General features: G+C 58.0%; 3 protein-coding genes across 8 annotated transcripts in view; all 3 read left to right on the plus strand.

The window, feature by feature from the left end:
- The window catches only part of ST3GAL3 (ST3 beta-galactoside alpha-2,3-sialyltransferase 3), a 173,430-nt gene extending 163,935 nt beyond the window's left edge, over positions 1-9,495 (plus strand). For all 5 annotated transcript variants that reach the window (XM_054286318.1, XM_054286317.1, XM_054286320.1 and 2 more), the window contains one exon: positions 5,321-9,495. In XM_054286318.1, the coding sequence (XP_054142293.1) occupies positions 5,321-5,410 (90 nt within the window). In that variant the 3' untranslated portion in view covers positions 5,411-9,495. The remainder of the gene's footprint in view (positions 1-5,320) is intronic.
- A 3,651-nt stretch (positions 9,496-13,146) lies between these two features.
- On the plus strand, positions 13,147-17,621 carry ARTN (artemin). Its single transcript, XM_054286322.1, has 4 exons — positions 13,147-13,192; positions 16,123-16,193; positions 16,325-16,514; positions 16,884-17,621. The coding sequence occupies exons 1-4, from the start codon at positions 13,147-13,149 to the stop codon at positions 17,321-17,323; spliced, it is 747 nt and encodes a 248-aa protein (XP_054142297.1). The 3' UTR covers positions 17,324-17,621.
- Positions 17,622-18,591: 970 nt separating this feature from the next.
- IPO13 (importin 13) overlaps positions 18,592-26,670 on the plus strand; it is a 31,007-nt gene continuing 22,928 nt past the window's right edge. For both annotated transcript variants that reach the window (XM_054286315.1, XM_054286316.1), the window contains exon 1: positions 18,592-18,697. In XM_054286315.1, coding sequence (XP_054142290.1) covers positions 18,632-18,697 — 66 coding nt within the window. In that variant the 5' untranslated portion in view covers positions 18,592-18,631. The remainder of the gene's footprint in view (positions 18,698-26,670) is intronic.

Genomic DNA, 26,670 nt, shown 5'->3' on the forward strand with positions numbered 1-26,670 from the left:
GGGTGGTAGGGCTGCTTCAGGCTTCCAAGTACCTTAAAGTTTGTGGTAGCCAATGAGAAGAACAAAACTCCTTTGAAAGCCGGGCAGATGTCTGGCGTGGTGATTTATAGACTGAAAACATGGCTATTGGAGCCTGGCTGATGAATTGTGATTGCAGTACAAGGAGTGGTGCAGACTGAAATGGAGGTCAGCTTTTGAGGGGGAGGTTAGGGGCTGGGGCAGGGGCACCTCTGAAAGGGCAGTGCTTTTTCTTGGGGCCGGCAGTGATGACTGATGAAGTTTATACATTTTTGTCTTTGTTTAAAAGCCACCTGTTTGACAGCGTTTGGGCTGAGCAAAGGCCTCACATGCTGTTCCTGTGCATAAGGACTCTGTGTCTATATAACAGAAATCTGGAAAAAATTGTTGGAATAGCAGCCCTGACCAGAGCACAGGTATTACCTTGTTCAGAAAGACAGAAGTACTGTGACACTCAGGATGTCACTGTGCACCAAGAACAGCAAGGAAAGTACAGCTGTAGAATGGACAGAAGCAGAATTGGGGTTTGGACAGTTCTCTGTAGGAGAAGGCAGTAAAAGAGCTACAGAGGTGGGTTAGAGCCCAGCTGCTGACCCCAGCACTGAACACAGCTGTCTGTGGGGTGCTGGGTGCCCCCAGAAATGGCACTGTCAGGGATGTACAGTGGGATTGTCAAAAGGAGAGCCCAGGTATTCCCAGGCACAGTGGCTGGCACAGCTCTTCTCACCAGCTGGGAGGGCACAAGAAGAGCTGTGGGCCTTTCACAGCTGCTTTGGGCATGTATGAAGGCCTTGCAGAGGGACATTTTAGGAAATAGTCTTTGATCTAGTGCCTCCATGGTTAAATTAATTGGAAAGTCAACAGAAGGGATGATATAACTCAGATTTTGCTCCCAAAAGGAGGGAGCTTTATAAGCAGGGCTGTATATAGACTCAGCAGGGGTGGAGGGGTGCTCAGTGGAATTGGGGCATGCATGCAGACTCTGACCTCTCTGGATTTAGGCCTAGCCTTGGAGAATGGGCTGCTAAAAGCACATTCACTGAAGAGTTCATGGACTGATTGTAGACTTGAAGTCTTGTTTGTGACAGTACAATAATTATCTGTGATTCATATTTGCAGCAAGGGGAAAACTGGGAGGAAAATGCTGTAAATATAATTTCATAAAGAACTGCTTCAAAGTGGTGTTAGAAGTAATAGAGGAGTGAGGAAGACCATCAGAAGACTTCACTCCTGATGGCTGGAAGGGACGGAGATAAAGTAGAAACTGGCAAAAGTCAAGTTCAATTAGATGTTGCAAAGGAAAATTAGCGAATACTGAACAGTGTCACTGACAATTAATAAGGAAGCAAGGAAAGAATTATCAGGACTGACATCCAAGGAGGTGAAGGAAGCAGAAGTATTAAAGTAGAAACCACAAGAAATATATATATATATATTACCTCCATCAGGATGATATTATGAATGTGAGGGAAAGGGTCGCTTACGGTGAGAAGTTCACAGAAAACGAAAATTACTGGGTCAGCACTGAAAGGCAAAAGCTGTTGAAGCTAATGCAGAAGGTGTGAGAGCCCAAGAGATCTCAGTTCCACTTTGAGCCAATTAAGCTGCAAGTGCAGAGGAAAAGGTCCACAATAAATCTATCAAGTTCCACAGGATTAGCTTGTAGTGGATATAATACCTCTTTTTCCCTTCTTTTTTTTTGGGGGGGGGGTGGGGACTGGTATGGGAGCAAGTCAAGGAAAATAATCCTGTCCAATTCAGAACTCTTAAACCAACCTCAGAGGTACTATTCAGAACTTCAGAGCAAAGTTTAAATGAAAGAATATTTAAATCCTGAAAGCAAACACAACATGGATTTACCAAAGGCAGGTTACAAAAACGAATTTAATATCTTTATTTGATTAAAAAGAAATTCATTCTTGGGACAGAGGAAGTGTAGCGGTCCCGCCTGTCAGAAGTTCAGGTAAGCGTGCAATCCTGTGAGATGTTATCATTAGTTCAGCTTCAGGAGCCAGGGCTTGGTGCAACACCTGTACATGAATAGTCTCTCTAAGAGAGAGCACAAAAAGCAGCCCTGAGTGGACAGCTGGGAGTTCCTCTGCAGGAGGTTCATGTTTAGTGTTTGCTTTAATGATTTTTGGCACAGAAGGCAATGGTGTGCAAGTGGAATTTGTGATGAGACAAAACCAGGTGTGGTCAATACAAGGGAGGATCAAAATACCATCCAGGAAGGCCATGAGCACCTTGAGAACAGGAGTGAATTGGGTGGCATGAAAGCTGAAAGCTAAGATTATGAATGGAAGGTTATGCTATTTGGGGCAATAACAGACATTCTGACTCTAATCTGGGATAGCATTATTTGGCAATGGCAGAGGAGGAAAGTGCATAGATAGGTACAAATAAATTGCTGAATTATTCAGGCTGCCAGACTGTTACTGGGGGGAAAAAAAAGACAAATGCAGCTCTGGAAAGACTAGAGGAAAGGACTTCTTGTTGAGTGAGGGAATTGCCTCTGCATGAGGCACTGGTGAGCCTTTTTTCCTAGCTCATGAGAAGTAAATCTGTAGTAAATAGGGGCAGAGGGAGCTACTATAATTCTGTGAGATTTCCCAGTTTTCATGGTGTAAATGAACAGGTTGTTTTGGTAGAAGAAAGGCGTTGCTTGTTTAACTTGGTATAATGAAGACTAAAAAGAGATACAGTTTCTCTCTCTGTGAGTGTAGTAAGAGTAAGCAGGAGCAAAAACAGCTGGTGTTGGAAAAGTTGGTGTAAGAATGACTGGGCATAAGGGAACTGTGAGTAAATCCCCTGAAGACAAGAAGGTGAGGGTGCCCAGCCATCCCTTTTGTTTCAGTACGTGCGAACCCCAAGCAGTTTCAAGCACAGTGGGGCAGACTGATGATGAAAATTAAGCAGCTCCAGAAACAAGGCAGTGAAAGTTGAAGACAAAGATAAATTAGGACTGAGGGAGACTGGAAACCGACTGTTGCCAGTGAAGTAGCACTTCTTGCTCTGCTCTGGTTTCTGCGCAGGTTTTTGTGGAGAAGTGCTGCTGACACACAGAAATACAGAGGATGTAACAGAACTGAGAAAACTTCTTCTCTACAACTTGCTGTTTTTCTTGAATGCATTCCTCATTGACTCACTCTCTAATTTAGTGTTCCTGTATTTAAATTGCAGCATGCTTGATAAGACTAATGTGGTCTGAAGCTGAGGCATTCCTCGACTGTAATTGATTACAGACAGGGAGCTTACCTTCCTCCTGGGTTTGTCTCTGAAACATTTGCTTAGGCTTAAAATATTCCACTTGGCTTTTCTTGAAGCGACAGATGATGTTTTGTGCTTCTTTGTGGAATTGTCAAGATAAAAAGGATAGGTGGTTTGGGGCTGCTGCATTTGCATAACCCTGAAAGGTGGCTTTAACTGATGATAAATTTTCATCTAATAACTGTGACCAAGTCCTCAGAGCCACTGCCACGTCCCTGGGATAAACAGCCATAACAGTGCTGGCAGAGAAACTCTGCTCCCTCTGCTTTGCTCTCCACTGGGAAAAGCAAAAAGCAGACCCAAAGCACAGGAAATCCCAGCCTGATCCCTGGAGAACAAGAAGGGGTCTGGAGCCTCCTGGGATGTTCCTGTTATAACTCTCAAAGGTCATTGCTCCAACCATGGGCTCAGCAAGCAGCCTGTTTGATTCCACAAGTGGAAGCTGCATTGGATGCGAGCAGCAGAGGAGAGAGAGCAGAGCCAGTCTGCCAGGTTACAGCAGTGGTGGTGTGCAGGGACAGGAAGGTGGAGGTGACAGTAAACGCTCCAAACTGCTCCATCACTGTCTTTGAGGTGCAGATTGACAACAAAAGAGCTGGAGTTTTCTGCTGGCAGTGTGTGCTGTTTAAGGTGTATACCCATGGTTCTGTTTGAGGTGTGTACACCCTGAAACCTTCTGGGGTGTAGGGTGTATTTTGTTGCCTTTTCCTGTCGGAGCAGCAGGACTGAGGTGCCTGCTTTCCTGTCAGTTTTGAGAAAAGTGCTCTGGCTCTTGTCCCCACTGCTGGTGCTGGAATGCAGCTTCCTCAGTCGGATCAGCTCAGTCTGTCAGTGGGATGAGTGAGTCCCTCTGGGTAATCAGTAACTGGAGCTGGTGTTGGAGACATGCCTCATCCCTCCTGCCCCTGCTGCTCATGGGGGAGCAGCACTGCACTGAGTGCCCTGACAGTGCTCTTTGGGAGGGATGAAAGCGTGTTCTCACGGGGGAACCTCTTCCTCTGTGGGCTTACATTAGCCACAAAACATCAGAGAGTACTGATGTGGACATCACTAAGATCCATGGATCCGGTGGGAGGCTGAATGGCCTTTTGTGTGACTGCTTGTAAAAAGGAGTTAGTGGCAGTGCCTGGGGTATAAAGCAGCCTGGGTGCTGAACAACCACAGGTTGGTAGGTCTTGCCAGGAACTTTGCAGTGAGTGCTGGAGCCAGACCTAGCTGTAACGTGAGAGACTGCAATTGTGTCACCCAAAGTTTTGTTATCTACCTCCTGAACTTAAATTCCTGCTCCACTTGTACTTTTCACAAAGCAGATTTCCTCCTGCCATCAGATAAGGCATTTGCACGTGGCCTGAGGTGGCATTTTAGGTGGTTTGAGTTTGCTTACAAGTGGCTGCTTCCCCAGTTCATCTGTACAAAAAGCAAACACAAACTTGGCTTCTCAGACTGTGTGATGAGGCTGAAAGGTGTGGAGGAGGGCTCAGATTGTGCTATGAGGTATCAGGCTCCTGGTGCTCCAGGCAGGTTTCAACAACCATCCCAGCCAGATGCAAGTGAATGCAGTGAGCTGGTGTCCCAGCGTGGCCTCTGTGCCTGCAGGCAGTGCTGCTGCTCCCTGCCTGTGGGCAGGAGCTCAGGCTGAGCCTTCCTAGAAATGGGCTGTGCTGGCACAAGTGACACTGCTGCATGGCAAGGGCCAAGCCCAGGGCCCCCAGCTGACATGCCACGTGTGGAACTGTTTCCAGCACATTGGGGGATCCTGGCTCTCTGCCTCCAACACACGCTCGGCCCTGCTCTCCCAGCTCTCTCTGTGCCACCATCGTTCCCACTGCTGCTTTCTGGAACTGATGTTTTTTTCCTTTTACAAGCCTTTGTAACCCTTATCGCCAGTGCCACTTGTCAGATTCTGTTTTTACATTGCTTTCATCCCTCCCAAAGAGCACTGTCCGTGCAGTGCTGCTCCCCCATGAGCAGCACGGGCAGGAGCATGCTTGGCCAGGGTCGTTGCTGACCTCCTGTCTCTCTCATTTTCTTCCAGTCCTGGACGCACAACATCCAGCGGGAGAAGGAATTCCTGAGAAAGCTGGTGAAAGCCCGAGTCATCACTGACCTCACCAGTGGGATCTGAGTGGCTGCAGCCACTGCATCCAAGGGAGGAGATGAAGACATGCTGCAGCTCTGGGAGCAGGCACTGGCAGCCCCCTGCAAGAATCCCACCTCACTGAAGACACACAGAGATGCCCAGGTGCTCTGGGAAGACCCTCTTGCATTGCCAGTCTGCATGAGGGTTACATCTCCCACCTCCAGGCCCAGAGCTGGCAGGAGGTGGGCAAGGGGCTGAGTGGACAGTTCTTGAACTCTGCATCGCAGACAGATCTTCTGCATCCTGAATTAGACAGGAAAGACTCAGGAGAGAGAAGAAAGGTTTGTGAATACAATGATCAGTGCCAAATGGGAGGTGATGCTGCCCCGAGGCAGCAAAGCCTGAATGTACAAAGTATTATTTTTTAAAAGACTCTGCTGGAACCATACTAGAAATACCAAGGTACAAGACAAAGTCTGCTTGCGCACAGCCCTGTGAAAAACCTGGCCTCTTCATGCTCCATCTGCATTGTCACCAGCCTCTGACCTTTCCCCAGGAAAACAAATCCATCTAAAACTTCAGTGTCATTGGTGCTGCTATGATTCAAAGGGAGAATAATGGCTTCCTCTCATTCTCCACTTGGAGCTCCTGGATGGAGATGAGCATGGGTTTGTTTTTCTGCATTTTTCCTCACATCCTCCACAGAGGCAGCAACAGCAGCCACTGACTTGGCTGTGTTTTCCATAGCCATTTGCTCTGCCTCTGCCCTGACCTGAGGTGGAGCAGGGAGCCAGTGGCTTTCTCTGCCTACAGCAGACCCTCCCCGCCTTCCTGCCTGCCACGATGCAGAGGAGCCTGCCCCATTGTGCTGAAGGCTTCCAGGCCTCTTGGTTTGTGCCTGCTGTGCAGGGCCCCTGAAGAGTCCGTGCAGACTTGTGTCACTGTTTCTGGACAGCATCTCGCTTTGGTTTTGTGTGGGAGGGGAGTAATTTATTCTTTGGAAGGAGGTCAGATCTTGAGCAGAGATCTCAAGCTTTACAGTTTGAGAGCAGACTGCTGAAGATGTTTGTTTTACGTTCCAGACTCAATCATGTTCCCTATTTAAGCGACGTGTGACCTCAATGATGATGGAACCTGATGGGAACTCTCACCCTCTGCTCGGCCCCTGCTCACTCCATTTCCAGGCTCCTCCTGTGCTGCTCTAGCACTGCTGCTCCTCCTGCTCTCAGGAGCACGTCCTTCCTTTGCCCTCTTGGTCCCAAGATGCACTATTTGCACATTTGATTTGTATACGTATTTCAGAGGAGCTGGAATAAACTGATCAACGTGGCCAAGTGCGAGGGCAGCAGGGTGGTCTCGTCCACCTGAAGAGCGTGGGCAGAAGGGAGGTTGCCAAGGGAATGAGCAGTTCCATGTGGAAAGTGGCTCCTGTGCTCTCCTGGCCTGGAGCAGGCTGGAGTGCACCCACAGGCACTGTCCCAGTACCTGGGTGTCAAGGCACTGGCACAGACCAGCCGGTGCTGGGGTCAGTGGAGGGGGATCCCAGAGGGATGTGGGTTGGGCTCATGGTCCTGACACTGTGTCTGACATAGCCCAGGGATTGCAGTCTGCCTTGCTCTGGACTGAAGGGAGCATGACCCTGTCATGGGCAAGGAATGCTCGGAGCAGGGCTCGCATGGCTCCCCTAGACCAGCTCTGCACCTGCAGGGGTTGTGGCTTTGGACCTGAGACCCCCAAGGGGGTGTGCAGGAGGGGCAGGCAGTGGCCCAGGCGTGGGGCAGACCAGCAAACAGTACAGGATGGTTTGAGAGCAGGCTGCAGGCAGAGGCAGCTCCCAGGACATGGCGCTGAGTGCTGCTTACAGAGCAGTGTGGGATGCCTCCCTCAGGAGCCTCTCCTGCCTGCTGTGCCTGTAGCCAAGGAGCTTGCTCAGGGGCAAGTCCTGCCCAGCTTCTTGTTGTGGCTGCTGTTTTCCTTGTTATCTGGGAGCAGCTCAAAGTTCCTGCTGCTTCTGGGCTGCAGAAGGCATGCTGGGAGGCTCTCCTTCCCTTTACCCTTCCCATGTCCCATCCCCACTGCTCTGGCCTCCCAGCCGGGCAGTCCCCATTCCCCCAGGGACATGCCTCCTTTCAGGATGCTCTGTGAGGTTTGCAGCAGGTTTTTGAGCATATGCTGTGGCAGATATTCTTTTTAAATATCTCCCAATTTGTTTATCCTTCTTGCAGACTCCATGGGACTGAATTTCCATGGATCTCACCAGACAACCCTCCCTTTGCAGTTCCTGGGTGTCAGCCTGGCCTTGGGACCGTCTTCTGTTGAGTCCCAGCCATGCTGGCAGGGGGAATGCTTGGTCTGGGTCTGGCTGAGGCTGTGGCTGGGGAAGGGTTGACACCTACTCTCTCAGTCTTGGTGCTTTGACCAGCTGCCATGAGAGCCCTAGGGCTGCATCCATGGGCTGCAGTGAGCTGAGGTGGCAGAGTGGGCAGATGCATCTGCAAGGAGGAGGGAAGAGCCTTTGGTGTCTCTGCTGGGACCCCCACAGAGGATTATTCAATTGCATTATTGAACACTACAAAGCTCCAGAGCACTTTTATCTTCCAACTCACTGGCTCCAGGTCCAAGGACACAGCATGGCCTCTGCTCAGCCTTCCCTGTCATCCCAGCTCTCCATCACAGCCATGAATAGGTCCTGATGGGAAGTTGACCCTGCAGACAGGGAGGTGACTCCAAGCCCTTCCCTCCACCTTGACAGGGATCTCCAGGCAGAAGAGTCCAAGTGGAATAGATGAATGCATGGTCCATAGTGACTGTGGTGGGTCAGGATGACCTGCATGCAGAAGGAAAGAGCATTTTGGGGACCAAGACTCTCCTCTGGCTCACTGACACCACAGAGCAGCCCGTGGCCAGGTGATGGGGCTCCAGCTGCAGGAGCAGTGCACAGCACTGGGTTTTGCTGCTGGGTGCTGTTCTTTTGGCTGCCTCCCCAGGTGCACCTGCAGCCACCTCCCGCCCTGGAGACGCCGCGGTGCGGGTCAGAGCAGGGTCAGTGGGACGGATGTGAGTCTTGGCCTCTCCCTCACAGTGACTCACCTTGTCAGATCGGAAGGGAGAGCCCAGGGGAATTCTCCACAGCCTAAATATAGAGCGGGGTTGCCTGGTGCCTCTGATGCGCCGTGGTGCAGAAAGGCCACTCGGGTGGCAGGGAACTGCCTGGAGACAGCCCAGGGAAACACAGGGAGACCAGGGGCAGTGACCACTGTGGGTTTTGCTCCAGCTAGTGCAGAGAGCAGGTCTGGGGAGCTGCAGGGCAGCCTGCATGTGCTGCTCTGGAGGACAGGAGGTGCTGGAGAGCTGCTGCTGCTGTCATGCTGACCACACCATGAACTGCTTGTGCATTTCTGTCAGTGCCCACCACACTGGCACTGGGATCCCACCACCAGCTCACCCTGTTAGGCTTGGCCATGCTGTGGCCTCGAGCTCACACGGGCCAAAGGTAAGCACCATGGCCAGGTAGCATGAGGCAGCAGTGGGATCCAGCCCAGCATTCCTCATCCCAGCATCTCTGGGCTTCCAGTGTCTCCTTCCTTGGAGGGAGAAGTGGAGAGGTGCTGCCTGGCCATGCTGTGCCGCCCCTTGAGTGTGAGCACTGCTGGGAGGGGGGGAAGGTGTCAGGACAGGGCCATCTGTGTCAGATGGGCACAGTTGGGTTGGGTACAGGCAGAACTGGACACGGGCAAGGGCTTCCAGAGTGTTTGGCAGGGAGGCAGCCACCATGCTGAGCTCCATGGGCACCAGCACAGTGTGTGCTCTCAGTCCAAGTGTGTGTCACTCACAGTATTAGAGACGTGTCCTTCAGTGCAGGAGCCCCTTTGGGGCACAGCCCAGCCCCTCTGGGCTCTGGCTCCTTGCACAACCTGCACAGGGTCTCGAAAAGGCCAGTGCATTTGCCGGTACTGTACCAAGCCAAGATGTAAGAACTCAATGAGTTTTTAAAATTAGTTTTAGTTTCTGCATTTTTTTTTAAATTTTCCCTCTAGGCAGGGAGGGTAAGAGTCTTGCAGGCTCCTCCAAGCCGGCTTATGTCACATCAATTCAGTCATATCACAGAAGCAATAAAGCTATCAAACAAGCTTGGCTGGCCTCTTTCTTCTGCTGCCTTGGGCCTTTTGTATGGGAGGCAGAGGGATTCCCCTGGTTGGGCTGTCCCCTGCCTGGTTTCACTGCTGACTGCTCTGGAACAGTAACCCAGCTGCCAGGAGCTGCAGCTGGCCAATGCCACTGGCCTGGTGCTGGGGACGGGAGAGGTCTGTGCTCCTCCTTTCAGGTGACTTTGAGGGGTGGGAGAGGGGATTTTGGGTTGGGTTCATTTAGTGTTGGAAGGCACAGGCACCAGAGCTTGTCCTGCCTGTGACTGTGGCTGCTCTCCTGGGGACTCCCTGCCAGCAGGATGTCTTCCTGCCAAGGGTCACAGCAGCAATCGGGCTGGGCGCGACCCTGACAAAGGCAGGTGTCCAGCCAAGTGACCTTCTCACCACAGTGTCCTGGAAAAGGAAATGGTTTAGGAAGCCAGGACCGAGGCTGTGTCCAGCTCTCATACCTGCCAAGTCCCAGCTGGAAGAGTGTAACTCCTTAGGCAAGCCCTGGTGATGCCACCAGACTCCCAGAGGCACAGGATATGTTGGAGACAGTTCCATCCCTTGCAGGCACGGGAAGGCTAATTCCAGGTGAGTGACTGGTCTGCCAGACCCCCCAGCTTCCAAACAAGGTGTGGGTTGTTGCTAGCACCAATGGGGCACCAGAGAAGCAACTGCCCAGCCCTCCCTGATGCATGGTGGCAGGTTTCAAGGAGATGCTGGAGCAGCTCAAATCCTCCCTTTGTCCTTCCTCTTTTTATAGCATTTAAAGAGCTGGGCCACCACTGCCATCTGGCTGAGCCAGCCCCAGGGATGGCCCATGCCCTGTCCTGGCCGTGGGAGGGCGGAGGAAGGAGAGAGCACAGAGCCTGGGACCAGGGCACACGAGGACGTTCAGGTCAGCTGAGACAAGGAGCCTTGTTCAGAGATATCCCTGAAGGAGCCACGTCACTGCCGAGATGGGACACAGCCTGCGTCACAGCTCTCTCCCACGTAGGTTGTGTCACACCCAGCCATGGCCTCGGACAGCAGTCACGACGAGCTCAGTCCTGCCATCTGGCTGGCCTGCATCACCCCCCTCCTGCCGCTTGCAAGGGTGGCACCTTTAGGGACAGATGTCACAGCAGGTCCTGGCTCAGCTCAGCAGGGCTTATTGCAGACCAGACAAGGCACCTGTGACACCCCAGCCCCAGGGGTGCAGGGGCAAGGGCTGGCACAGGCAGTGCCCTGGGAGGTACAGAGGAAGAGGACAGAGGCCAGGCTTTGCACAACCACCTCTTCCACATGACTGGGAACACTCTGGGCTCACCTGTATGAGTGCCCTGGATACCCTGTGCCATGCCCCACATAGCCCCCTGCATACAACCAGCATCACAGGCTCAGGACTTCCTGGCTGTGTCCTGGGGACATGAAGACCTGCCCAACCTAGGTAAGGTGGGAGGGGATGGGGTGACCCCTCTGCTGAGCCAGCCCCCGAGGCTGTCTCCAGGCCCTGAGGGTTATCAGTGGGGGAGGCAGCCTTTCCCTTCATTGGCAGCCCTCTCTTCCTGGGCAGCTTCCCTAGTATGGGCAAGGCTGTGGCCAGACCCAGCTCCATGGGGACAGCCAGACAACCTGGAACAGGACATGCCACTCACATTGAAATCTTCCAAGCAGGCAGCTGCATTAGTCCGTAGCCCTGCAAAGCAGAGGAACCTGTTCCCTGTCTCTTTCTCTACCCCAGGGAGGCACCAGGGCCTCCAAAACTCTGCTGGGCCAAGGCATCCACGGGCACTGCTTCCGATGCCTGTGAGGACATCTCAGATGGGAGCGGCCGTGGCCGTGGAGCAGCAGTCCCACGGCAGAGCCCGTGCTCCCACGCAGGGCCACTAGCAGCCAGGGAGCCACCCAGAGCCTCAGACCAGGTCAAGCTGCTTGTGCCAGGACAGGAGTGGGGGTGAAAGGGGGGGGTCCGGGGCCGCACGGTGCCACTCCAGGGCAGGTGAAGCAGCAGCTCCGGGCCGCGTGCCACATCCGCTGTCCCTGCTCGCGGTGGCAGGGACGGCTCAGTGGGCGCCGCCTGTGCCCGCACACTCCCTGGCAGGTGACGTCGCAGGAGGACGCGGGAGTTGTGACCCCCGCGCCGGATAATCCGCGGAGATGAGAGCAGGCGAGGCGGCGGCTCCGCAGGTGGCTGCAGGAGCGGCCATCCGACCCTTCCGCGGGGCCCGGGCTGCCGGGCAGGAGGTTAAAGCCACGCGGGTGGCCCGGGGTCGGGGCGACCTGAGCGTGCAGCCGCGGCACAGCCGGCGACCGAGCCGCTGGCCCCGCTCCAGCCGGGGAGTTGCATAAGCCCGGGGAGCAGCGCCGGGGCGGCAGAGCGCCGCCGGGGCAGGTGACACGGCCGGCGGCGTAGCGGGGCGCGCAGCCCGCCCGGGCGCCCTCGGAGCCCGCAGCCATGAGGGCTGGACCCGGGGGGCTCGCCTGGCCCGGGGCGCGTCCCGGAGCTCGGCTCCGGCCAGGGGAGCACGTGTGAAGCGGGGCCGAGCGGAGGCGGCCCCGGGATTTGGCACGTTCGCAAGGAGCACTCGAGAGCCCCGGGATGGACGCGGAGGGCCCCGGGCGGTGACGTAAGGACTCGCACGGGCTCGGCTCGACTCGCCAGCCGGCCCCCATGTCCCCGGGGCCAGCGGCGGCCCCGGCGGAGGGAGGCAGGGCGGCGGCAGAGGTAAGGAGCCCGGTGCCGGGCGGCCCAGCCCAGGAGGAGCGGGGCGCGGGGCGCGGGCGGGCGGGAGGCCGGACTCCTCCTCCGGCGCGGCCGGACACGAGCGGCAGGCACGCCGGTGCCCCGAGTCAGCTCGGGATGCTTGGGACGCGGGCCGGCCCCGCCGCTGCCGGGAGCCGTTGGGATAGCCCTGACCCTGCCCGAGAGCCCATCCCCGCCGGATCCCCACGTGTGCAGGGAGTGCCCCGCGGGCTCTGCTCCCGGAGCGCTCCGGGAAGGGCTGAACCCTTTCCCGACGGTGTCCGTGTGTCCGTCCGGGTTGCGCTGTGGTCGCGCTGTCGGGGCAGGAAGCACCGCTCACGGGGCGTCCGTCCGTCCAGGCTGCGGGTCCGCCTGCCCGGGAGTCGGCCGACGGGCAGGTGGCGGTAGCGGGGGTCGGGCTCCGGGGGTCCCGGTGCTGTTGCCGGCGGGGTGCGAGTTTCCGCGGGAGCTCGGAGGCGGTGCGGATCACGGCGAGAGCCGGTGCTGAAGCGGGTTGGGCTGCGGATCCTGCTGCTGGCGGGATTCCGGTGCCTTCCTGATCCCGGTGCGGTCCAGGCGCCCGTGCGGGTCGGAGTCCCGGTGCCACTACGTGCGGATCGGGGCGCCGCTTGGTATCCTGGTGCCAGTGTGAGTCGGGGTCCCGGTGCCGGTGCCCGCCCCGCCGGTCAGGTGACGGTGGCTGGAATTTGACACCGGCAGCGACGACGGGAGCGGGATGGAGCCGCCGGTGCCCCGCACTGCGCGTCCGCCTGACGCCGCCGCCACCGCACCCCGAGACGCAGCGGGAGCGGCCCCGGGAGCAGCGGCGGGAGTCGGTGCCGGCGGGGCAGCGCCGGCCCCCGCCAGCGCCCCGCCCCGGCGCAGCGGCGGCGGGCGGCGGGGGGCGGCGGGGAGCGGAGGCGATGCGGGGCAGCGGCGGCCCGGGGGATGGTCCCCGCCGCGGGCACGGTGAGTGCGGGCCGGGGTGCCGGGCGACAGCGCCCGCCCCAGCCTGCCGGCGGCCCCGAGTCTCGGCGGAGGCTCGGACCGGGACTACGGGGGGGACGAGGGGAACCCGCTTCGCCGCCCACCTCCCGGCAATATTCGCGGGCCGGTGAGGAGTCTCGGGCCGCCCCCGGGCAAGTCCCCCCCGTTAGGCTACGGGGTGCCGAGCCCGACCCGGCGGCGGGAAGCGCTGGGGGCCGCGGCGGGGCCGGGGCTCCTGCCGGGGCGGGGAGAGGCGGCACCCCGCTGCGGGCGCCCGAGGGGCACGGGGACGGGCTCGCCCGCCTCTTCCCGGGGCTCCCGCCCGGCCCGTTGGGCGCGTAGGACAGGTGTGCGCCCCGGGCGGTGGGCAGGCGAGAGGCAAGGGGCGGGGGTACCCTGTGCTCCCCGGCTCTGCTGTCCCTGAGTTGGGGCCGAGTTTGGTCTCTGCCGTGTGTCCCACGTGTCCGAGTCCTCATACGTGGGGTTGATTTCTGATCCCCATCACTTCTTCTACCACGGTCAGCGCGAAGGGATGCAGGGCCTCCGCCGGTGCCCGCAGGTGTCCGAAGGGGTCTCTGGGCATCCCCCCGCGCTTCCAGGTGGGCCCCGCGGCTGCAGGGCTGCCACAGCTACTCCGGGATCCGAGACACTCACCGCGGACCTGGGGACACTTGGCGAGTGTCTGTGCCTCCCCGGGGGCCTTGGGCAGCCCGGGACATGCTCTCCCAGCGCCCCGTGCACAGGGCGGGCAGCGGCGCTCTCGCCGGGCTCTGCACTAGTGAGTGTGAGGTGGCTTGCTCAGGGATTGCGCCAATAATTGCTGTTGTTTAGCCCCGGGCAGGGGACACGTGTGGCGGGGGTCCAGACAGGTGCTCATATGGATGAGCTCTGTTCCGACCCCGGGAAAAAACCCTCCTGTGTCTATGAATCGCCCGGCAGGGCTCTGGCAGCCGTGTCTGGGGGAGATCCAGCCGGATTTCCCCGTGCAGGACATGGGGGTCTGCTGTGGGGTGTGCAGGTCTGGCACCGCCGTGGGGTGCCCGGTGCTGGGCTCAGCCCTGCCCGCGCTGGACGAAAGCAGATGCCGAGCGGGGCCAGCGTGGGCTGCGGTCCCGCGGGCTCGAGGAGCTGCCCCGTGGACGGGGCCCCGAGTCTGAGGAGGCGCTGCTTGTGTTAGTCCGGGCGCTGGGGCTCCCGGAGGCGAAGGGAGGCTGCCCTCGTTCGGCGCCCCGCCGGCAGCGCTGCCGCTGCAGAGTCCGGGGCCGTGCTGCCGCCGGACGGGAGAAGCCTGAATTGCACCGGCTGATCCGCCCCGTCCCGTCCCGTCCCGTCCCGTCCCGTCCCGTCCCGTCCCGTCCCGTCCCGTCCCGCCGGGGTGCTGGAGCCGAGGGGCCGCAGCAGGGAAGCGAGGACAGGGGAGTCCGTCCCATTCCAGCATGGCTCAGGGATCCTCGCCTGGCCCCTCCGGCCTGGGAAATCCATGACCTGGCGGCAGCGGCTGGCGTGTGGCCACGGCCACCACGGGAGCGAAGGGCAGCGTGGGCTGTGTTTGCCCGGGCTGTGGCGGCTGGTGCGGCCGGGGGGCGGTGCGAGCCCTGCCGGCACCGGGAGCGCATCCCGCCCGGTGCACGGCCCGGGAGCGCATCCCGCCTGGTGCACGGCCCCCGGAGGGGACGCATGGGTCTGGCAGCGCCCACTACAGACCCCTGGCACATGTGGCCAGTGCAGGGTGGCATCAGATTCCACAACTGGGATTTGGGGACCATCCCAAAATGCAAGAGGGACTGGAAGAAATTATGTTTTCTTCTTGTCCCAGCAGTGCCCAGGTATGTGCTTTCACTTTTTTTTGGTCAGGAGCGCTCTCCTCAGCATGTCTCCATCCCTTATTGCTTCCTTTGCCATGGAAACAAATGGGACGTGCTTGGGCAAAGCCAAAGTCATAGAGTCATTGAATGCAGAATGCCACTTAACTCCAAGGGGACAGTCCCCTTGAGAGATAGGATATGCAGCAGATGGGACAAGGAAACTACAACCCCTTTTGGAACCACTTCTAAAGCCCTTCAAAGCCAGGGCATCCTAGCTTTGGACACTGGGGCACCCCTGCTCTGCAGGTGGGGAAGGAGGCAAAGATGTGGCTGCAAACGGGAGTTTTTTGCTGCGGCACCTCTTGGGAAACATCACTCCCCTGAGACCGTACTTGCTGCTCCTCTGGGACCACACACAGCAGGGATGCAGTGCCTTTCTGTGTGTCAGGGCAGTGGATGCCAAGCTGTGGTGTTGTGGTGAATCACCACAGTGAGCCCAGCGTGGTGCTCTGTACCCTGCTGTGTCCCCGCAGGACCTGCCTGAGCATCCTGCCCCTTGCAGTCCCACTCATCCAGGCTGCTTAGGGGATGTGTGTCCCAGCTCGGCGCAGGCAGCAGCCTGGGGAGCCAGCACGGGGCCAAGGGGTGGCTGCACCCAAGGACCCTGTGCTAATGGACTTGGAGTTTCCAAGGTCAGGCTCCCACTGTGAGCAAGAAAAACATTCCCAGGGAAGGGCCATGGGAAAGGGCCCCCCTGCGCAGCACTCCCAGCCCAGCCGCTGCCTCACAGCCCTGCCTGGCATCCCAGGCTGTTCACACAAGGACATGGCTGCATGGCCCCTGAGGAGATGTGCTGTACAAAGGCTGGGTTGCCCAAGCTGCCCAATCTCTTGGAAGGGGAGTTCGGTGTGGTGAGGATGCCTGGCTATGCCAGGGGAGGAGAGGGGTAGGGGTGGGCCATGAATGGGGTGCAGGAGATGTTGTGAGGTTCTGGGGGGGTGAGGAACGGGGTGGCGGGCTTGGCCAGGGCAGGGAGGCATGTGCCAACTCTGAGCCAGCTTTATACCCACCCTGTGTGGGCACTGACCCCAACCTCTGTACTTGCAGCTAGCATGGACCAGCGACAGGGGCCACCAGAGCGAAGGCCTGCAGGACCTGCCACGCACCTGCAGCCCAAGGTGAGCCCAGGTCTGTCTGGCTGCCATGGCCAGGACTACATGACCCTATTCCCAGCTCGTGGGGCCTCATTCCTGGTGTGGGGAATGAACCCTGGTTGGGGCTGACCCTGCTGTGCTGTGATTCCTTGCAGGAGGGGACACTGTGGGGGTTCTTTGCCATCCTGTCGCTGCTGGCTGGGCTGGCCACAGGCACCCTGCGAACGCCCCACTGCAACGAGACGCTGGACGCAGCCCCCACGCCGCGGGGCACGGCCACTGCCAGCCTGTCTGGGGAGGATGCTGTGGAGGCGCCCCTTGCTGCTGCCTGGAGCCAGCTGTACGGTGCGTTTTGGGACAGGCCCCCAGCCTGGGCATGGCGGTCCCGTGTGTGGGGCACGGGCAGGTTGGGACCCTCTGTGGGGAGCCCCAGCCCATGCGGGGCTGTGGCTGCACTTTGGGGCTGGGCAGAGGGGATCTCAACACATGGGGCCCTGAGCTTCATGCCGGGCAAGTGGCAGAGCCCTAGAAATAAGAAGACGAGAAGATTCTTGGCTGGAAGTATCTTCCCACCAGCACAATCTCTCAGGCACCAGTCATTGCCATGGTGGGTGATCAGGAGGGACCCGTAGGTCACAGCGGGGACCGGCAGGCTCAGAAGGAGGGCGATGGGTGCAGGCTAGGTCATGACAGCGCCATCTCCTCCATGTGCAGGGGACAACGCGACAACAGGTAGCCCGGGCACCGCAGAGCTGGCGGAGGACCTGCTGCTGCGTGCCGAGCGCTCACCGCCAGGTGCCGGCAAAGCCAGAAAGGCGCGGCCGAAATCATCCTCGCAGCGCGCCCGCGGGCGCAACTGCCACATCCGCAACCTGATGGTGAAGGTGCGCGACCTGGGCCTGGGCTTCAACTCGGACGAGATCGTGCTCTTCAAGTACTGCAGCGGGTCCTGCCACCGGGCGCGCAGCAACTACGACCTGACGCTGGGCAGCCTGCTGCGGCAGCAGCTCATCGCCCCGGGGCCGCAGGAGCGCGTCCTCAGCCATCCCTGCTGCCGACCCACCCGCTATGAGGCTGTCTCCTTCATGGATGTGGAGAACACGTGGCAGACGGTGGAGAAGCTCTCAGCAGCCGAGTGCAGCTGTATTGGCTGAGGAGGGGGCCGCTGGCTTGGCCCCAGCTCGACACATGCCGACAGACTCCAGCTTGCCACATGCGGTGGCACTGTGGCTCAGAACGAGGGTTTGGCAGAGGCTGGTGCCCCTGCTGTTACGTGGCCACAAAGAACCGAGGTGAGACGGAGTCGTGACTGGAGTGTGGGTGGCCAAGCCCGCCCCTGCTCAGTGCCAAGCAGCTGGTGCCAGCGGCTACGTGGGGTCCTGGCTCAGTCCTGGGAGATGAGCTGAAGAGAGTATGGACCATCCCTACCACTGCCAAGGGTCTGCCAGCCCAGTGTCCATCAGGGACCGAGCTCCAGGGACCGAGCATCACCCAGGCTTCAGAGGGGGCAAACTCTCCCTGTCCCCTCGGGCACCCTGGGGTCAGTGGTGCAGGGAAGGGGTGTCCCTGAGGGCAGGGATGCAGTGGGGCCAATTTGCGCAGAGTGGAGTGGGAGCTCTGCACCTGGACCAGCAGCAGACCCTAGTATTCTGCAGGGTGTTTGTTCCTAGACACCCACTGGGACCCCCACCCCTGCCTGGTTCCCAGGATAGTGGCAGGGTCCCCGCGCTGCTCCGTGGTGCTGTGGCACTAAACTATTTATTACTCTAAATTATTTATTTATTGTTCTCGAGCGGCAGCTCCTATTTATGACTTTGGGCCCCCAGCGGCCGGGTGTAATTTAACCCCAGCGCTGCACTGAAGCCCTGGGCAGCGCCCCGTGCACCCCCGCACCCTTTTTCTATTATTTGTAAAATTTGAGGGATAAACTCTATTTTTGTACAGCCGCCTTTTCCTGTAGCAATAAAGCGATGGGCTGCGCGTCCAACCCCTGCGTGTGCCCGTGATGGGGACGGGGACGGGGGTGTCCCTGAGGTGGCAGCGGGAGGGTGCGGAGCGGTGCTGCGGAAGGCTCCGGCCGGCGCTGCCCGCCCCGCGCGGGGAGCGGTGCCGGCACTGGTGCCGGTGCGCGGTGCAGTTGCGCGGTGCCCAGCAGGGGACGCGCCTGCGTCGGAACTACTGCTCCCGGCGTGCGGCGCGGCGCTGCGGCAGGTCCTGGGCTGCCCGGTCGCGCCTGCGGGGCCGCGGGGAGAGGTGAGGCGGGGCCGGGGAGAAGCGGAGCGGGGCGCCGGGGCTGCTCGGGGAGTCCCGCGGGCGCCTCCCGGCCCGACCGCCGCGCCGAGCCGCGCCGCCCCGGTGCCGCCGCCCCCGTCGGGGCGGGAGGCGGGTCCCACCGCGATGCGGCTGCCCGTGCGCCGCCGCCGTCGCCCGCCCGCCGCCGCCTCCTGAGCGCCGCCGCAGCCATGGAGCGGAGGGCGGAGGCGCCGCCGCCGCAGGGCCTCGACTTCACCGTGGAGAACGTGGAGAAGGTGAGCGAACGCCGCCGGCCCGCGGGTGGCCGTGGCGGGGCGGGGGGGCCGCGGCGGGATGCTGCCGGTGCCGCGGCGCTGCGGGGGATGCGGCTCGGGGAGCGGGGGGCACCTGCTCGGCCGTGCCGGGCCCGGCCAGGGCGGCGGGCGGCGTCCCCTGTGCCCGCCCGCCCTGCCGCTGGTGGGGTCCGGACACCGGGCTGGAGGGGGAGCCGCCGGGGCAGCCCCGGAGGGAAAATGATGTGGCAGGAATGGGAGCAGCAGGGAGGGGTTGTGTTTCTGACTGGCGTCCTCTAGGTCGCCAGCTGCAGCGCCGGGCAAGGAGAGCCCACGGGTCTGGTCCTGGCTGCTGAACCAGCTGCATCAGTGTGACACCCATTATCAGTGTCTCCATTAGGCACGGAAGGAAGGAACTTTTGCCAGGTGCTGGGCATTATTGGGTATTACGGTTGGGAAAAGCCTTCAGTACGTGGATGGCCCATTGATACCTTTCTAAACCAGGAATCCATCTCCTTTGCTCCTGCTGGAGCTCAAGGTCTTTCAAAGTATCTGCAGGGCAACAGGAGTGAGGCTGATTGCTGAAATCTGGGATCCAGGGAATAGCCACGGCAAACCAAGGCCTGCTGGCATTACACTGCTATTGGAAGGAGCTCTGAGCAGCAGGGGTTCATCCAGAGATTAAACAGGGCACCTCAGTGAGCACACCCGGGAGGGCAGTGGGGCAAAAACCTCCCCTTAGTCACCTTGGAGGTGATGGGGGCAGGGCAGCAGAGGATGCATCCCTGAAGGGCAAACAGTAAGTGCATCAGTCTCCCACTTACCCTGTAGCCAGACATCCAGCAGACATCCATAGCTTGGTCCTCAGACAGTTAGTGGGAATCCCAGTGTCCTCATTTTTCCTCTATAAGAATAGACTGAGATCCTTGCCAAAGCAGTACTCATGGGCGTACTGGTGGGCACATAGAATCATGGAATCATTTAGCTTGGAAAAGACCTCTCATGTCCAATGGTTAGTGCAGCCCTGCCAAGCCCACTGCTAACCCATTTCTGAAAGTTCACACCCAGTAGGTTGCCTGGCCTCACAGCAGGTGTCAGGTCAGGGATGTCAGGTCTGTCACTGGGTGCTGGTTGCCTTTGTGGCTGCAGGTGAGACACAGCCCACCTCTCCCAGGGAGATGGAGACAGAGCACAGCCAGGGGATTAACCGATGTCTGGAAAATGCTACGTTCGTGCAACCTTCTGCAGCTTAATCTGCATCCATGCAGAGCTGCTGGATGATTTTGCCTCTGACTCCCTTTCTTTTCATCAGGCACAAACCGCTCCTTTGTTTGCACCAACAATGAGGCACACACTTGCCCGGGGAGGGTGGGCAGTGCCAGGGTGGGGGCACCCGGCGCCGGCCGCGTGAGGTGCGGCTGTGCCGAGAGGCAGCTCATCCTTGCCAAGCTGCTCGGGATTTAGTCTCCCAGTGCCTGGGAGGAGGCAGAGATGCCCTCCAGGATGCTTCGTCTCCCCTCCCCCAGCCTGCCTCTGCCTCTCCTGATCTCTGCAGGCTTTGCCATCGCAGTGGTGTCCTCTGAAGGTGCAGCTGTGGACTGCAGTGGGGCTCTGAGCTGCTGGTGGGGGCAGCAGCACAGTCCCTGAACAGGGGAAGAAGCATGGGGTGGGATCAGAAAAAACACAGAGGTTCAGCAGGCTTTTCCAGGAAGGTCTGTGGGGTACCAAGTGAAGGAAAGATGGGCTTTGCTGGGAGCAGGGTTGGTGGGAGGCAGGTGGGTAGAGCCGCTTTGTCAGTGGTGATGCTGGCAGATTAGTGATGATGCTCCTACTGGCCTGGGTTCTTCCACCTGCCAGATTTTGTGCATGTCTCTATTAATAATACTGAATACTGATTTAAGTCAGGGTTTGACTCCACTCTGAGTCACTCAGTGATAAGTGCTGGGGTTAGGAACAGCTTGAGGAGCTGGTTATCTCATAAGTCAGAGGGCTGAAGCCTGTCCAGGTCCCCTGCAGTGGAAGTCTTCATGTGTGACATTTGTAGCTAGGGCAGTCTGGTGAGACTGTGCCTGTCACACTCTTCTAATGGTTTTCATGGAGAAGACTCTGTCCCTGAAAAATCCTTTTGTACCCTTACTGTTGTTATGCAGTGGGGCTTTGCAGGGCTCTGGGGTGCTGTGTAGCTGAAAAGGATCATTACTGTGTTTATGTGTAACCAGTGCCAGAAGGAGACACCTCCAGCTGTGAACAGTGGTTTCAGGAAGACAGGAGGGTGCAGGTGCTGGAGGCAGGACCAGCTGACCGGTCTAAAGGCCTGTGGACAGGTGCCAGGTTCAGGTGCTGCACCTCAGGAGCCATCTGAAAGTTGCTCCCTGTATTTGTTTTTCCATAGGGAGCTCCTGTGGCACAGGAGAGGAGGCGGGCTGCACTGGGGCTGAGCTGGTTTGATAGGGTTACTGTGTCAGCATCCCCCAGTCCTAGCTGAGGGCTGCTTGTCTGCTTTTTGTTTTCTTCTGAGCCTGACCTAGATGCTGCTCTGGCTTCATCACAGCTAGAGCTGGCTGGCATGGCCACGCTGTGCTGGGAGTCCGGCAGCTCTGGACTGGCTCTGCTTCCTCTGCATCTGCTGCTGAGTGGGGCTCTGTTGCTGTGTTTGGAGGGGCTGGAGGATAGGGAAGGCTGGGAAAGCCAAGGGCTTCAGGCTGTGGGAATGCTCAGCCTTTCACTGCCTAAATGGTGCAATCTGGTTTGTGACCTGCGTGTGCTTTTGTGTGCCCAGGAGCTGTCCCTGGTGTGACTGGCAGCCTGGTGCTGGGGTGAGGATGAGGATGGATTGCAGATGTTTAGTCCAGGCTGCTCTGTCCATCTGAGAGGAGCAGTACACAGGCAGGACTTGTGCCCTGCAGTCTTGGTTTCCCTCAGCACTTAATACTGCAGTATTGGACAGGAGAGGAAGAATGCGAGACCCTCTTCACATGTCCTTGGTGCAATTGAATCTGCTTCAGCGGTATCACCCTTTTTGAAATAAGAAAAAAGACAGTGCCATTCCTCCATGAATTTCCCAAGTGCAGACTCTCGCCCTCTTTTTTTGTCTAATTCCTTCCAGGTCTTTCCTCCCTTGTCCTGCCTCTGATCCTCTGGGGTGTTTGTAATATTCGCTGACGTCTTTTCCCTAGCACATTAGCGGTCTGGCATCTCTGGGCCTTCCAGATTGCCGTGTGCCTCTCTGGAGATGCCTGATGAATGCACGGAGTCTCTCTGGCAGGATGGGTAGGCGGGGTGTCATGGAGCTGACATCCGGAGCCTCCCGCGATGGGAGAGGGATGGCTTTGATCACTGCTCCTCTGAGATGCTGAGCCTCGGGGATGTGGCAGCTGCTGGGGCTGCCTTCTGCCCAGGAGGATGGGGAGGAGGAATCAAGTGCATCTGGTTCCTCTGGAAGGCTATTGCCTGTCTTCAGAAACCTGATCAAGAGAATTACAAATACTCGAGGGTGAGGGAATGGCATCCTCTCTCTGGTAGTGGATTGACCACTGGGGCCTTAGAGGCAGCCTGCATGTGTGGGATGTGGCAGCCACACTGGGGATGGTGAGCTGGGGGCCTTCAGAGCAGAGATTCCTCCAGAACTGGGGGAAGCAGGGAGTCACCTTGTTACATGTTTAAGCAAATGTTCTTGCAGAAGCAGATTCCAGCCAGAGCCAACCTTGGCTGAACACACCTTCCTCTGGTGTGGTGGTGATGGGATGAGAGGGCAGCATCTTGTTGTCCAGTGCTGGTCTGAGCCCCACAAGGGCCATTGCTGGTGCCTCATCTCAGCTGTGATGTATTATGGTGCAGGAATGGATGGGATTGGTGCCTGGGCTCCAGCAGAAATTTCTCTCTCAAATTGCTTGTGCACTCCATCATGGAAGTGTTGGGTAGAAGCAAGGGATAGTGGACTGGGGTGTTTGGCTCACCCTTGTAATTCATCCTGGGCTTTGCATCTCCAGGGTTTCTCTCTGGTCCTGCTCACCCTTTGCATTTCCAGGCCCCTGCCCACTCTGGCTGGGAGCACGCCTGCCCCACAGCCCCTGTCCCTGCTGGGGACCACACTGTGCTCTGCAGAGGGCTGATGGCAGTGAAGCAGTGCGAGTGATGCCAAAGCTGCTGAGCTGTGTCAGGGCTGCAGCCTCTTCTGGACAGCCGAGGACTTGGTGTGAGCAAACTGGGCTCAAAGAGGGGCTTCAGAGTGGCAGCATCTTTTATTAGGAGAGGAGAGAAAACCCTTTTCTTTCGAACTGCTGGCAAAATGTGGGTCCTTGAACAGGAGCAGCGTGCCCGGCGGCACACACCCAGCTTCATTTTGCATCCATTTGCTATTGTGGGCAGGCTGCCGCCTTGCCGGGGCGCCGGCTGCTGAGCCTGCCCCACTGGGGCCGGGGGGGCCAGCTGCTGCAGGCAGGGGAGGCAGGGATGGTGGTGATGATGTTCCCTTCGCTTGGCAGAGCCGGGGTAATGGCTGTGCTGCTGCTGCAGGCCTGGAGCACTGACGCTGCGAGTGCGCTCAAGTAGAAAGGACAGCGAGAGACGGCAGCGGGGACATCCCGGGGGTGCTGCTGCAGGGGGCTGGGGGTGCCACGGGGCCGTGGCCACCGCTGCCCCCGCCGTGCCGTGGCTGTGGACACTCTGTGAGGAGCAGAGCAGGGATACATTTTGCAGCTTTCTGTTTCCCCAGCTGCGATGCAGACCTGCTCAGAGCTGTACCTGCTGTCAGCTGTGTGTGCTCAAGCAGACTGGCCATGGAGCCCCCAAGAACAGGAGGCAGCACGCTCCTGCTCTGGGGTCAGAGTTGTGTGTCTGAGGCTCATCTTGTCACCCCATAATGGCATGGAGACAGCACCTCCCTGCAGGGTACCCCATGGTAATGTATTTACGCAGTGCAGTGAGGGAGACAGCCTGCTGGCACTGGGCTCCCTGCAGAAGGGTGAGAGCTGGGGGCTCTGTGCTTGTAGCAGATCCTCTTCTCTTGCTGTGCCTGGGTGCAGCCTAAGATCAGATGCCTCTGCTTGTCTGTATCTCTCCTTGGACTGCTCCCATTCCACCTGATGGAGGAACCAGCATGGGGTCTCTGACCCATGTGTTTTGGGCAGGCTGCCCTGCACCAGAGCAGCTTACTTGAGGGGCTGATGTTTCTCTAGCGACTAAAGCCTGACTGAGGCTTTGGTCACAGCTTTTTAGAGCAGGGAAGAGCCATCATAATAAGCTAGAATTATTTTCAGCCAAGCAGAGCTGATGTTGGAGAAGGCTCCTTCCCCGGCCAAAGGGCATAGCTGACAGCCAGGCTGTTTACCAGCTCTCACATTACAGGTCTAATTGCGGAGAAGGCAGGTCTGGTGTCAGCCACCCGTTCCAATTGGAATGCACAAAGCTTCCCTGTTAGATGTCACCTGATTTCATGCCTTCTGCTTCTCCCTCTTGGCACTAATGAGTTCCCCTTGTCATCTCCAGTGCCTCCTAATGGGCCCCAGGGTGCTGGCCAGAGGGGTCACACTAAAGTCCAGCAGCAGCTGATGCTGGTGCCTGGTCTGGCATGAGGGCAATATCTCCTTGCTGAGGAGGAGCATGCTGAGGTGTTCACATGCCCTCTGTCCCTTGCAGTCCCCTGCCCCATGCTCCCAGCAGAGGATGGTACTCAGCTGATGTGCATGGTAGGTCAGGGAGAGAGCCGAGTCTGCTCCCAGGGGCTTCTTCCACTGCTTTGAGCTCAGGATGGTCCCAGTATTTATGCCCAGCCTTGGAGGTCCTCTGGAAGGATCTCCCATGTTGTACAGAGTACTGGATGGGCTGTGCTGCTGGTAGCCCTGGGCCACATGCTGCCTTTCCTTTCTACCTGGTGTCCTCCATGCAGGCAGGAACAGCCATGCTTTTTTCAGGAGCCACCACAACTGATCCCCTCCCAGGCAGGATACTTGCAAAAGGGGGCTGAGATAGTGAATGGATGCTTTTTTCCAGAATATTCATCTGACTTCCAACAGCTTGTAGCGTGAGCTCTCAGCATTAACTTTGCTTCCATCCTCTGAATTTCTTTGTGTAGTTGGTAGATTTTTTCATCTTGCCACTCACCTTCTCACCCATGGTGGAGGCTGCAGCATGTCCTTGGGGACCTTTGCTGGAGACCTCCCCAGAGACTCCCTGCAGGAGGAGCAGGAGGAGCAGGGCTCTGGGCTGGTGTTGCTGGGTGTGGACGCCTCTCCAGAGAGCTCACTGGTGATGGTGAGGATGGTGCACAGGGTGGAACGTGAGGGATGCAGGCAGGATGCTGGGATGGTGGTGATGGGAGAGCTGTCCACATACCTGAAAAGCTGGCCCTGCCTGGGGAGGGGTCTTGCAACCCACCTGCTCACTGTTGCTCTTATTGCAGAGGTAGTAACATCTCCCCAGCCCAAGTATTGCGACGAGCAGCTATGACAGTGCTCCCTCTGTCATTGTTACAATGCAGCAGCTGGGATTTTTTAGCATAGCCACTGCTGGAGTCTCTGACAGGGCTGTGTGCAGATGTGTGTGTGCTGGAGCTGTGTGCTGGATCTGTGTGTGCCGGATCTGTGTGTGCAGGACGTGTGTGTGCTGGAGGTGTGTGCAGCATGTCTGTGTGCAGGATGTCTGTGTGCTGGAGGTGTGTGCAGGATGTCTGTGTGCACCTGCTTGCATCTCACCTTCATGTTGGGCTTTTCCTGGTTGCTCTCTCCTCTCCATTCAGCTGGATGATCACATGGCAGCACCAGCACTGCTGGCTTGAAGCAGATCCTGTTGGCAGCATCAGGCCTTAGCCAGCAGCACTGGCAGCCCCAGCCAGAGGAGGATGAGCCCTCAGCTGCTTCCCAGCAGGCAGACTGTGTTTGCCATCCCCTGCTCTGCTGCCCTGCCACGGTCCCAGTCACTCGTGGTGCTGTGCAAGTCTTGCCCTGCAGGTTCATTGCTCCTGGGGCTCACTGTGGTGTGCCTGGAGTGTGCACAGTGCTGTGCTTTGCCTGGCAGTTTCCCTGATGTGAGACTGGCATGCAGCAGCTCTGTGGCCAGCACAGGCGAGCAGCTGGGGAGTTTGTGGGTCAGGAACCCGATGCTGTGGGCCAGGTCCATCTTGCACACATGGTGAGGTTCGTGTTTTACAAAGCCTGTGCAGGTTTAGAGGTTAGGGCTCCTGTGTACACATTGTGCCTTATAATATATGATGCATAGGGATTTTTCTCCCCACAATTTTCTAAGCAGTAGCACCATTTAAAAGAGAAGAAATAAATTCATTGGGAAGTGTATGGGGATGTAAAAGTAGAGGCTGGGAAGAAGTGGGGAAGGATGCTGGGCTAGGGAGCATGCAGAGGGCACTGCTTGTTTCACCTTGTGACAGTGCCCAGCAAGCAGGGAAGAGAAAGAGTGGGCTGTCACCATTATGGGAATCTCAAGCGAGATTTATTTGAGAAGAAAAATAAGCAGCAAGCTCTGATGGGAGCAAGAGACTGAGCTGGTAATGGTTGGGAGCTCCAGCCCTGCTGCAGGATGACTCAGTCCTTAGCACAGCAGCAGGGGTAGGAGCCAGGTTCCTACCCCCAGGAGTGGCTGAGCTTTTAGCACATCTGCAGCTGCTGCTCTATAGTGAAGTAAATTGTTGCTTTGCTTGGAGATTACAGTGCTTACCTCTGCCCCAGCTGAGTGATGCTTCCTGCATCCAAGTCCAAGATAACTGGGAACAGGGCAAAGGTTTGGCTAACTACTGAGAGCTCCTCGTGGTCTCCCCTTGGCTTGCTCTGTTGGGACAGATTTCTCTCTGCCATGTCCTGCTTGTGTAGGGTTAACCTTTTCTGTGTCAGGGTAGGTGTTTTAGTGGGTCAGACGCTGTCCTTCTGCAGCCCATGCTGGCTGACTCCATCTCCTACAATGCACTTCATAACCTCTTTCTTAAAAAGATCTTTCTTACAAAGAGGTTATCCTCATTTTCCCCCATC

The sequence above is a fragment of the Melozone crissalis genome, unplaced genomic scaffold, assembly GCF_028551555.1.
Source record: "Melozone crissalis strain CALT ecotype California unplaced genomic scaffold, PUWL_Pcris_2 ptg000045l_1, whole genome shotgun sequence".
Classification (NCBI taxonomy): domain Eukaryota; kingdom Metazoa; phylum Chordata; class Aves; order Passeriformes; family Passerellidae; genus Melozone; species Melozone crissalis.